At 37.2% G+C, this 12102-nt stretch overlaps 1 protein-coding gene across 3 annotated transcripts in view; it reads left to right on the top strand.

Annotated features, from left to right (window-relative positions):
• Positions 1-11886, top strand: part of LOC126832723 (mucin-5AC) — a 47529-nt gene extending 35643 nt beyond the window's left edge. For 2 of the 3 annotated variants that reach the window (XM_050563598.1, XM_050563599.1), the window contains exons 3-18: positions 5180-5317; positions 6149-6301; positions 6379-6573; positions 6676-6813; positions 6902-7006; positions 7095-7244; positions 7438-8421; positions 8514-9046; positions 9117-9362; positions 9463-9579; positions 9645-9831; positions 9905-9996; positions 10084-10335; positions 10451-10606; positions 10673-10840; positions 10906-11884. In XM_050563598.1, the coding sequence (XP_050419555.1) occupies positions 5180-5317; positions 6149-6301; positions 6379-6573; positions 6676-6813; positions 6902-7006; positions 7095-7244; positions 7438-8421; positions 8514-9046; positions 9117-9362; positions 9463-9579; positions 9645-9831; positions 9905-9996; positions 10084-10335; positions 10451-10606; positions 10673-10840; positions 10906-11127 (3836 nt within the window). In that variant the 3' untranslated portion in view covers positions 11128-11884. Of the gene's footprint in view, positions 1-5179; positions 5318-6148; positions 6302-6378; positions 6574-6675; positions 6814-6901; positions 7007-7094; positions 7245-7437; positions 8422-8513; positions 9047-9116; positions 9363-9462; positions 9580-9644; positions 9832-9904; positions 9997-10083; positions 10336-10450; positions 10607-10672; positions 10841-10905 lie in introns of all 3 variants that reach the window. The other variant, XM_050563597.1, reaches the window with a different exon arrangement.
• Positions 11887-12102: the final 216 nt, after the last annotated feature.

The following is a 12102-nucleotide window of genomic DNA, read 5'->3' as shown; positions in this document are numbered from 1 at the left end:
CCGAAAATCTTGATGTTGTTATCCGATTACGCACTTAAGGTAGTTTAATTTCCAGAGTTAGCAAAAACTCGGTGAAAAAGAAGCCTGACCCAGTTGAGTTTTTTTTTTTTTTTTGTGTAAACATGGCCTATAAAATCGACTACCAAACTACAACTGTATTTTGAATTGCTAGTTTTCAAATGATTATTCTATGTAGTATCATATTGACTAAGTATCGTGTTTTTTCGTATTGACTAGTCGGTAAATCAGTAAAAAATCTCAGCGCAACAAATTCATTACACAAGTGAATATCCAATTTCAACTCGAGTTCTTGCATTTTTTTACCGGGAAAAATGTTTTTCGACCTACTGAATTATCCGTTGTAGTATAATAGTATAGTGTAGAGATTGCACGATAAATATTTTATTTGCTCATTAATAAAACAATACCTAGTCCGTACACGAAGGAACCCGCCTACTTACATCACGTGTATAAATATTAAATACGTGGCGTTATACGGCACAAGTTAATGTTACATTTTTCTTCTTGTTTTTTTTTTTTATACACAAACAAACTTGCGATTACCGCGCTCACGCAGTACGGGGCATTGTAATGTAGAGTCTAAATCGAAAGAGACGGACTGAACAAACGATAAAATTTAGTAGACCAGAACTTAACAGAACGAATGCAACGATATATAGTGCATTTGAGTTGCATGGGCATGGCCCAAGATCAACGGGGAAAAACGGTGGCGATATTGTATGCTAGTCAACCGTAAGGGCGTTCAAAACGGAAGTCCGTTGCACGCATAAGAGAGGGTTGCCGCTTATTGTTGTGAGGACAAATTATTACTATAAAGACTGATTTCGTTCTATACGTGGATGTGGGAACGGCGGGGCCCGGTCGTTGCTCACAGAGTATTTGATGCAAAATCAATAACCGCCCTTGAATTTACAAAGTGCACTTACGGAGGGATCTGATTATTACATATATATATATATATATATTTACCTGTCCTCACCGCTAATTAATTATTAACTATCGGACAATTACACAAACATATTATATCCGCAGCACTCGTCTGATAGTTTTGTTCGATTAGTTTGCATCGGTTTAGTTTGTCTGGCAGCCGCAGATGATTATTGGATAGGTCGCACACTACTATAGCACATTACAAACACGGCCAGATAGTAGTTATTCGTATTAACATAATAATATCCAGATAGTTAATCCGTATTGAAACCGTATTTCGAGTATAACTTTATGGAGGTAGCGTATTATTGCTAAACGAACGATGATTTCATGATTTAGATTCAAACTTGTTTGAATATCTAGTTTAGTCGACCTTACTACCTATATTGAATAAAATAACATAGGCGGCGGCTTTGGGGTGGGAGTTGTTTTTGCAAATTTTGTATCATTTGTAGTAATTTTTTTTTTAAACCGGTAATTTTAAAGAAAAATAAATGTTTTTTCGTAAGTCAATTCCTATAGGTAGTTTTTTTTTTAAAAAAATTAAATACGATATTCCTTCTTAGTGAGTTCTCAGATTCTTAGCTTCAACGCGGAGCTGAGAAGGTATTTTTTTATTTTTGTTTCTTAAACTGTGTTATGAGCGGTCAAGATTTTACTTTTCATGGGTTTTCCCACTATTTTTTTTAGTATGATTAAATCAAAACTCTGGTTTTTAGTCCTTATACAGAGAATGGCATAAGTTTTCCAAACAATTTTTAAAATTCGTCTTTTAGCGAACTTTTGCCATAATTTAAAATAGACTTGTGTCAAAAAAAAAAAAAAAATATGTAAAAAATATTGCCAAATAAATAGGTATATGTTGTTGTATACGGCAAATATTGTCAAATAAGTTTTACGTTTTTTAATAGTGTTTTCCGTTGCCCTTAAAAAGTGTTTACACTAAATGTACGACGTGTTTAATAATATATAACGTTTTAACTTGGTGGTGTGCGTCACTGCGGAGTTTTTTTATACGACAGATAACGGTATATAATATTATATATAAATGGTAGGTATCCTCCACCACTGCATATGCCGCCGGAACAACCCTCTTCGTACCGAGACCATTGATCAAGACAATTACAACAAAGCAAAAAAAAAAAAGTAGAGGGGGTGAGAGAAAGAGAGAAAAATAGTCTTTGGTTATCGAAGAAAATATAATATTATTGTCGACGAGTTCTTACCTACTCTATTCACGAATGGCGGCAGTTTTTCGGGATACATTATGGAAGGTGGTTCTTTTGGTTTTTATGGCTGGAATCCATCGTTAGTTCATTGAAAAATGCATTTTTATGTTTCCACCGCAGTGGCAATGACAACGTGCACTGGCAGACAGAGAGAGCGAACGTCCGAGGACTTAGGCTAGCTGATATTATATGTATAAAAATAATTAATTAATTATCATATGATTATTCGTGTGTTCCTCCACACAATGCGCTTTTATCGGCAACAAAAATCGTGTCTGTGATGGTCATGTACCTAGGTAAGGCATCATTATTTGTATTGTTATATATCACATGTGACACACTGAGTGTTGTCGTTGTCTATTGATAGTTTTGCTTCTTGCGCAAAATTGCAGTCAATTTTAGTTGGCAAAACAACAGCTCGCTTTTTTGTTGGAAAAAAAAGTCCAACCCAGTTAAATGTTTTTAAATAAAAATCCAATAAAATCCATAATTTCGGGTAAGTATTACCAAACGTTTAAGACCCATCTGATGTTTTTGGGATTATTTCGGCAATTCTGAAACGACGAGCAATATTATCATATTTTTTTTACAAGTAGGAACACAAGTTTTCTGTTACTATTATTTTTCTTACTTGCCGTTTATGAATAACAGTGTGCTGTCGTGTGAGCACAGAGATAATAATAATAATAATAATGAATAAACCGTGTGTGTGCCCGCCTTGTTTGTTGTTTATCGGCAACGGCCAACAATCGGTTTATTTGATTTAAGTCGGCTATAATCGGTTGCCGCAGCATAATAATATTAAAAAAAAACAGATTGTTTTTTTAGACACACACACAAGCCTTCCGCTTTTATATCGCCCTAATGCAATGTATTATTATTTTTTGTTGTATAAATTCATATACACCAGGAATAACGATAATAAAACAATAACGTTAAATTTCAATATTGCTAATATTTATTCCGTCCACCGATTCGTATCTACAGTCTCTTATCCATTTGATGATTTGCTTATGTTTTTTCCCGCCTCCAGAGTAGTTTTTCAATATATTTTAACTATTAACACACATAACAAACGTCGTTGCACGCAAATTATGAGTGTAGGATCGCGCCAAAGTGGGACTAGCTAAGGCAAACGGCTCGCATAAACTAACATGTCGACATTTCAGTACATTTCTAGGCGTTCCTAGATAAATGATAAAAATTACTTAAAAAAGTCAGGCCTATCCGCAAGGTATACGTTTATATACACACACATGTGTTACGGCGAGGTTAAGTAAGCAAATGCTTTGAAACAACTTTTTCGGTGGGCGCCGCTGTTAAACTTAAACCTAGAAAAACCCACTTACAAAAAAAAAATTGTTTTTCTTTTGCTTAAGCCCAGCAAATATGTTTAGTATTTACCAGGAAATACAGAATTTTTAGAGTTTTTTTATTGGGTATTATTATTTTTAAAAACCGAGTTAATGCAAAATCTGTGATGGATTGAGACTATCCAGCAGCTATACAACCACAGCTATGTCTAACGTTGAAACGAATTAGCCGAACAATAAAAATATAGGTTCTCTGCCGTCAGCTCAACGGCCAAACGACATAAATTATAATTGTTATCATTTTACATAACCGTTTCTCTGGAAATGTCGTGTGTGTGTATGTGACCTCGTCTGGAGGAAATTTTTAAAACACAACTGCCATCCGCTTCTGATGTCCTTAGAGTAGTAGTACCTATACTTACCTATACATCAGGGGGTATGTAGCTGTATAGCAAAACATATTATTTATATGCACGGCCCAGTGATTCCTGTGTATGGAGTGGCTGCACGCGATAAACATATAACGTTATATACAGTGTAGATCGGATGTCCGTTTGAACGCCAGATGAGAGTAGTCCCTGCACACTAACCGTTCAATACCGAGAGCAAAGCCATATCGATTTGCCCAGGTCGCCGCCGCCGGCAAATCATAAAATATAAAAACTATACACTAGGTATTGGGGATGTTATTTGGATTTTGTGGCGATCGTCCCTGCCTATAATTATTGGCGGAGATCAGAGGGGGGGGGGAGGGGGGCTTGGGATTCTGAAAACCCTAAAATTAGTGCTACATTTGTATTTTATTTCGAAAAATCTCCCCAAAAAAATGTAGGTATTTTGAAAAGCGCTAATTTTAAGTTTTAAGTATCCCAAGTCCGGGATAGACGGCTTTTTACTCCACGGATATGCTCGCCGCTACTCGGAGTGAACTTAAAATTCGACTAATCTCTTCTACAATCTTAAGACCCTCTAGGTACAACTACTTATTTTTTTTTTTACCACTAAATAACTGTGCCCTTAATAGTTTTTATTATTTTAGATAACAAATATTATTTGCAGGTTATAAAATATAAAGTAAAACATCTTTGGTCAGTTATAAAAAGGTAAAAAGAACCTGCATACATCAAATTCAGTTTTATATTATTCGGTTATGTATATATATATATATATATATATATAGTAGCTATTACTTGACCCAATTCCTACTTATATAAGCTTTCATTTGAAACAGTTTTCACGGAAAAAATCCATTTTACGAAAAATTATAGTATGAGAAAAAACATTTCTTCATAAATTTGTTTTTAATGTTTAAAATTAAAGAAGGAAATTCGTGTTCAATTTTGTTGTTTTCTCTTTCTGAAAAACGTGCCAAGCGCATTGAAATTAAAATTAGAAGTAAATGTATTCTGAAATCAAGGCGTTGTACAATTTCAATATACGAGTTTTATAAAAAGTAATATAATCATTTTTCCGAACAAAAAAAAAAAAAAGAATCGATACTGAAATCAAAAGCGATAACGTTCGGCAGAAATAATGACATAATACATATTATTAGCCTTTTATCATAGACACGTAATATGTGTGTACATTGTTTACTAAATTTATAGAACTAGTATATTGAAATTCGCTATAATAAATTATTGGTTTTGAAACGACTCATTCCTGTTTTTTTTTTCATTGTTTCAGTAAAAGAAATGCCGAAGTTGGTGAAACTCGCTCCAAACGGAATGCCCGAAAAGTCGGCCTTACATCAAGAATCTAAAAAACGTAAAAAACCTATCGGCAAAAGTACCTCCATGGCCACCAGCAAACCATTGACTATAGGTAAACAATGAAAGAGCAGCTTACATAATAAACATTATCGGGGACCGTTCGTATCACAACGTGTAGTACAGCGTTTGTGCTCATAAAAATATAAAAATTATAAACGTATAGTATTACTATTACTGTATAATAATATTACACAGTATATGAGCTACGGCGTTAGCATAAGTATAGTAATATGGTATTTTTCTTAACTATATTATTTGCCGGGTGAAATATTTATTCGTCCATCCTGTTTCGGTGTGATCATCTAATACTTGCAAATGCAGTCCGTCCAGTTTTCACACAGCTGGATGGATCGGTGTGGTTTTTGTGCGTCAGTCGCTTACATATGTTATTAAATTATTACTATTACTTTTATCATCATGCAATTATAATTTATAACCTGACGTTTCCGGGCTTAGTAGCTTAACTAGACAACAATAGCAATTAATTAAGTATAATAATTTACCCAACTTTTGATCTATTATTTTATGGTAATGTTTTAATAGTGTCTATATTCAGTATCGTTGGTGAAAAAAATTAACTTAATATATATTTAGTACAGCTTGACTAAAAATACCGTTTTAAAGGTGAAAAAAAAACATGAATTGGGTTTAATATTTTTTTTTCTTGGTACGGCGCGCATTGACAGGGAGTGTGTCTTGTTTGGGCCTTGTTCGGTCGCCGGGTGGCAGATTATTTAGTCAGCACTATTTAGGTTTCCGTAGGCACCCTCCTTAGCAAGTGTGTAGGCTTAGCACAAAATTAGGTAGGCCTATAATGTTTTTGTACACACTAACTGCGCGGTATAGTTATTGGTTGGTTGGTTTTTTTTGTATTTTCCAACAGTGGCTCCAACGCCAATAATGACTAGCAAAAACGAGGATGCGGCCAACTCGACCAAGTACACGTACACCACGCAGCAAATCGCCCCGTCTTCGACGTCCAAGAAAAAAGACTCTACCAACGTGCAGGGCAGTCAAACGACAACGGCCATCAAAAGTATGCAAAGGGTGTTTTTACCAGGTTTTTTCGGACTTCCGTTGTCTGACGTGTATTTGGTTACCGGTATGTTTCAGCCGGTGTCAGCGGAAGTAGCATCCCGGTGGGCATTGCTGTAGCCAGACAGAGGTTCACCCAGAGTTCGTCGAGCAGCAGCAGCAGCAGCACCAGCACCACCACCACCACCGAAGTTCAACAGAGGCAAAGGGAGGCGACCACCTCGACTGTATCCGTGCCCGACGTGGTCGCCCAGTCTCCAGTGCAAACCATGGGTAATACAATTTCACTTCATAGTGTATTCACATACGGTCTTGGTGTAAAATGATAAATCTGTCAATTTATTAACGATCCCGTTTGTTGATGTGTTCATCTAGTGCTATCTTATAACGACTGTTCGATGGCCACTGCCGCCGCCACGACCACGTTAAACAGATGGCCTACGTCCGGTGGCTGTGGTATTCCCCAGAACACCATCGGTAGCCAATGGAGCTATCAAAACACCACGTTAAGAGGTAATTCAAATGCACATAACATGTAGTGTTTTTCCTTTCTCGAAAAATTGTATTGTTATATTTAATTATGTTTGTTGTGTTTGTAAAGCGCCTTCTCTGGAACAGCAACCCATTCAGCCGGTAGGCAATTATCAGTTGGTTCAGGACCAGACTTCTGGACAATTTTTCCTGTTGCCCCAAAATTCCATTACTGGTAAGTAGTTGAGCTTTGCTGTACTTTGCATTCCGGCCGTCGTCGTGTATATTTTTCCTATAATGGTGTGTGTTGTTTATTTTTTTAGGCGTGATGACGATGCCGTTTGATTACTGCAAGCCGGACGCTCAGGGTCAGGCCAACCAGGGTTACACTCTCATCCAACAACCCCCACAGCAAATGACCACCATTTCGCCGATCATAAATCATCCGCAGTACACTTCCATAGCCAGCGCAGGTAAATTCGGAGTTATCAATAACCCGGTTAAGTGTAATAATTGGGCATGCTTAAACTCTATTTTTTTTTGGTAAACCAATACAAATTGTCTGAGTTTCTTCGGTTTTGGGATTAAACAAATTTTATAACTGTTAATTGATCAGGTCTGCCAACTGTGTAACTAGTGGCTAATTTACATCTGGATTCTTTTTAGGTTCGTATCTGATCCAACAAGTGGGTTCTTCTACCCCACCGGCTCTGATCAACAACGGCCACCACCATCATCATCCTCAGATGGTGGACAACTCCGGCCACCAGCAGCCGTTGATCCAGTTGACGTCGCCTGAAAATCAAATGATCATTTTCAACCAACAGCAGTCGGCCATTGTCGCCCAACCGTTGGTCAGTCACATACAGTCGCCGCACTCGGGGCTGACCATAGCGCAAATGCAGACGGCCGGCTGTCAGAGTCAAATCAACGACATACAGACCGTGTCCGAATCGGTGACCGTCCAGACGAAACTGGTCCAACAGTCCATAACCGAGAAGAGCACCATTTCGAGTCATCACACCGAGAAGAACTTATCCATCTCGTTGGATTACTGCAACACGACGGTTAGTGAACCCGAAACGGAACCAAAACAGGACTACGTTGTCTCCACCGAATCAATCCAAGACCCTAACGCCATCATCGTATCTCAAGATGCTAGCAATCAAACAGACTTGTTGAATGAAGACGAATTGTGTCACTCCGTGGTGGAAGACGCCAACAAACCGACCAATGAGTACATAGAGACCGCGCAGTACTGTAACGAGGATGGACGTTTCATAAGCAATGGCGCCACTCAGACTGGCTCGGTGCTGTTGTCGATAACTGAAAATGCTTGTACGCCGGACATTACCGGACTGGAGTTGTTGTTGAACAGCATTGAGCAGTTTGAAAAACGCAACTCGGCTGAACGGGAACAACAGGAAGAATTGCACAAAGAAGAGCAAATGAAAATTAAAAGGGCCGAAGAAAATAGTAGCAGTAGTAATAGTTTTGGTGCTGTCGAAGAAGTGGAAGAAAAAGGTGTGAACAAAATCGACTTACTGTTGTTGGCAGAACAGTTTTTAGCAACTGAAAAGTCTAACGATACGGCCATCCAGAAGTCAATTGCCGTTCCCAAAACGTATTCCAATTACAAGAAGACAGCCGGTAAGTGTAGTTGGTTCAATTCGAATTTAATGTTGTAAAAACATTTGTAATGTTCCATTACAAAGTATTAACTGATTTTTTTTTTTGCTCAGTAAAATTACAAAATCGTCAAAGTGATGGATCTGCTGATGAAAGCAACGAAGCGGTTACTAAAACGGTACCAATAAAAGAATCGCCATCGGTCGTTCCCGATACACTCAGGTCAAAAGAAACACCATTGAAAGACTGCTCTAAATCGGAAAAAGTTAAGACAACAAGTGTTAACAGCTCTGTAAAAGCAGTCAAGAGAAAGTTGTCCGATTCGAGTGTGGCCACGACGGGAGTTATTAAACGAGGTCCCGGTCGTCCAAAAAAAATACACAAAGAAGATGAGACCAATGTCAAAGGAAAAGGCTTAAAGTTGAATTGTAGTACAAGGATCAACAAAAAAATCTCCAGTTCCTCTTCGTCTGATCTCTCGCCTCCTGTTTTGGAACCGTGTAGTCCGTTTTCTACTCGTAAAGATTCTACTAAAACGCCACCCACTCTCTCTCCGATCTCATCGTCCGCCAAGTCATCGGATGCCATGAAGTCATCCGATGATGACAAGTCTGTTGGCAGAAAACGGTCTACGTCTTCAGCTTTGGTACATATCCCTGTCGCAATCGCATTACAAACTATAAAAGCCAATATTAATTTTTATTCTCTTATTTCAGACAAGTGAAGACGACTTTAGGCCTCCTTTGAAGAAACGTAAAGTGGGGCGTCCACGGAAAAACGCCGTTAATCCATTTGAAGAAGTCATCAAGCAACTTTTGACAAACAATCAAAATAATAAGGAAAAGCAAGTTCCTCTGACATCTGGTTTATTGAGCAGTGTTGCTTCAATCAAAGCTAATAAAGCAGAAACGTCTTCTGGTAGTCAATACAAAATCAAACCTAAATTAAAGGCCGAAGTGAAGGCAAGTCGAATCTACTACCATCCGGTTAACTTGATAAATGTTCTCCAAAACAATATAGACAGGTGTAATATATTAATTTAAAAATTTAATTTGTACATAGATTAAACACTGGGATGTCGAAGATGACGACGACGAAATTCAGGAACCTGTAGACATACTGGCCACACCAGAATATGTGTGTAAGAAACGTCAAATGGCAGATTCTTTACACAGAATTGTAAGTTATTAACTTGGTATATAGCTGTTGTCGTTTTATTAATTTTTTTTTTTAATTTTCAACAGCCTCCTCCGTACGTGGCTGCGAAACCAGCAGTTATCCCAAAGAAAAGGAAGTTTTCTAGCGCGTCGTTTGAAAGCATCGACGAATTAAACGAACTGCCGACAACACCAGAAAAAGTAGCCACTGATCGTTTTCCCGTGAGAAGCGAAAGCCCCGAATCGGAAATTTCTCCCGAACGTACGACCGATGGTAAGTCACCACACGATTAATTTATAATGGGTTTTCGGTAAAGTTTATATGTTTTCTTCGTTGGTGGTTTCAGAACGGGACAGTTCTACAACGGTCGATCTCGCTGAACGACAGTGCACACCCGTCAGTCCGAGTCGACCGAATGTAGAAACGGCTACCGCCGATGTGAGTGTCTCATTACGTTTGTGTCGAGAAGTAAACACGTTGTGCGCTTAACAGATGCTAATTCTTTTTTTGTGTGTGTGTGTATAGGGCGATTATGAGAGGAAAAGACTGAAGAAGAAACACAAACACAGGAAACACAAGCACAGTCACGACGAATCGAAGACAAAGCACAAACATAAACACCACAAAAAACACCACAAGAAGCATAAGCGCCGCCGTGACTCCGAAGTCAATTTGTCTGTATCAGACCCGCCGTCGTTGTCGCCGCAAACCGCTGTCATTGAAATATTGTCATCGATGGACGATGAAGACGACGACGACGTTAAGTCTAAAGAGGAGGTAAAAAAAAAAATTATTCTAGTTATTTCTGGTTACGGGATTATTTTCTCAACTGTCTTATTCAAATTAATTATTTAAAATAAAAAAAAAAATATATATATATATATATTTTTAGAATGAGCCCAGCGAAGTAGACAGTGGAGACATTCCGACATTTTTGTCCGACCAACAAATCTGGAAGTGGTCGGGCGATAGTTACAAGCGACCAGGACGCGGTGGCAACAAGAAGACCTATTACAAATCGATCACCAGAGGGGACGACACCATAAAAGTATGTTGCGGTTTGTCCATTTGTAATAAACACGACCGTCAACTGACTAATACGTTTCCTCCGTAGATCGGCGACTGCGCTGTGTTTCTATCTTCTGGACAACCCGACCGACCGTTCATCGGCAAAGTGGATTGTATGTGGGAAACCAATTTGGAGAAAATGCAAGTCAAAGTTTTCTGGTTTTATCATCCCGAAGAGACCGCCAGCGGTTTCACCGGAGAACTGCCCTATCCGGTAAATAAATACACGACTCGTTATGTTTTTCCGTGTTTTAACGAAATATGTATTTTTGTCAACAGGGCGCGTTGTTCAAATCTCCACATAACGACATCAACGACGTGCAAAGCATTATGAACGCGTGTCAAGTTGTTCCGTTTGACGATTTCAAAGCTATCGTCGAAAAAGAACCCGAACGACTCGAAGCCATTTACGAAAACAACGATTTGTTCTATTTAGCCGGCGACTATGAACCCGTCATGAAAATGATCAAGTTCTGTGACGGAGTGATGACATCAAAATAACTTATCATCGCTTACATCTATTTATATTTGTATTTATACTGTTCAGTTAGTTTTTGCTCTTGTTTATTTATTGACACAATTATTTTTTATGTATCCATTATTTAGGTTTTTTATTTAAACCTGTTTGTTACCTGTTTAAAACTATTTAGAACTCGTATCCTGTTCAGAAATAGTTTTTTATTATTATTATTATTATTTTTTTTTATTATTATTATTTTCATGTTTAGTCTTTTATGTTATAATTATTTGACCCTTTAAAAATAAAAGTCGTAGATGTACGTATTATCATTGAATTTGTGGGATTTTATTTTTGCGTAACAAAAAAAAAAAATTAATCCTCAAACATCATTTTTTATGATACAATTATTGTGTTGTTAGTAAAAAAAGTCTTGCTTGAGGACAAGTTTCATTTTGAAAGGACTTGGTATTGAAGGTGTGTGAGACTGTTAGATATGCGGTTTTCCTACTAAGAGGATTAGCATTTTTAGTAGTTATAGATAGAGGTTTAGTGTGTGTGCAATGTAAACTCATCCAATCAATAAAGCATATATGTATGATAATCACTCAAATACTCATTTAGCGTTAGAATACTAAAATTTTATTTGATTATTTAATCCAGGAAGTAAAAAATTGAATTTAAGTGTTAATTTGTTTCAAAAGATACAGCTGTCAGATTAAATATGTTTTAATTAGGTGTCCAAGTAATTCATATTTCATATACTCATTACTCATAAGAAAAATTACTTAATATTGTCAAATGCCTACTTGTATTATCTATAATAACTGATTAATATGTTAAGTGAAACATTAACTTTATGTCATATTTACAAAGCAGACATTATATTTTTTGCGTGTAATGTATTTAATTTAAAATTTAAATGTGACATTTGTAATTGCATTTTGGAATGTGATTAATAAAACATATCTTAGTTGATGATTTGCTAAGTGATTAATTATTCAAATGGCCGCCCTCTG

The sequence above is a fragment of the Adelges cooleyi genome, unplaced genomic scaffold (genome assembly GCF_023614345.1).
Source record: "Adelges cooleyi isolate 19-005CV unplaced genomic scaffold, UGA_ACOO_1.1 ACOO_flye_CR_arks_rails_tigmint_CR_PRNA_167, whole genome shotgun sequence".
Classification (NCBI taxonomy): domain Eukaryota; kingdom Metazoa; phylum Arthropoda; class Insecta; order Hemiptera; family Adelgidae; genus Adelges; species Adelges cooleyi.
The sequence above is the reverse complement of the archived record's forward strand: the minus strand, read 5'-3'. Positions and strand labels throughout refer to the sequence as shown.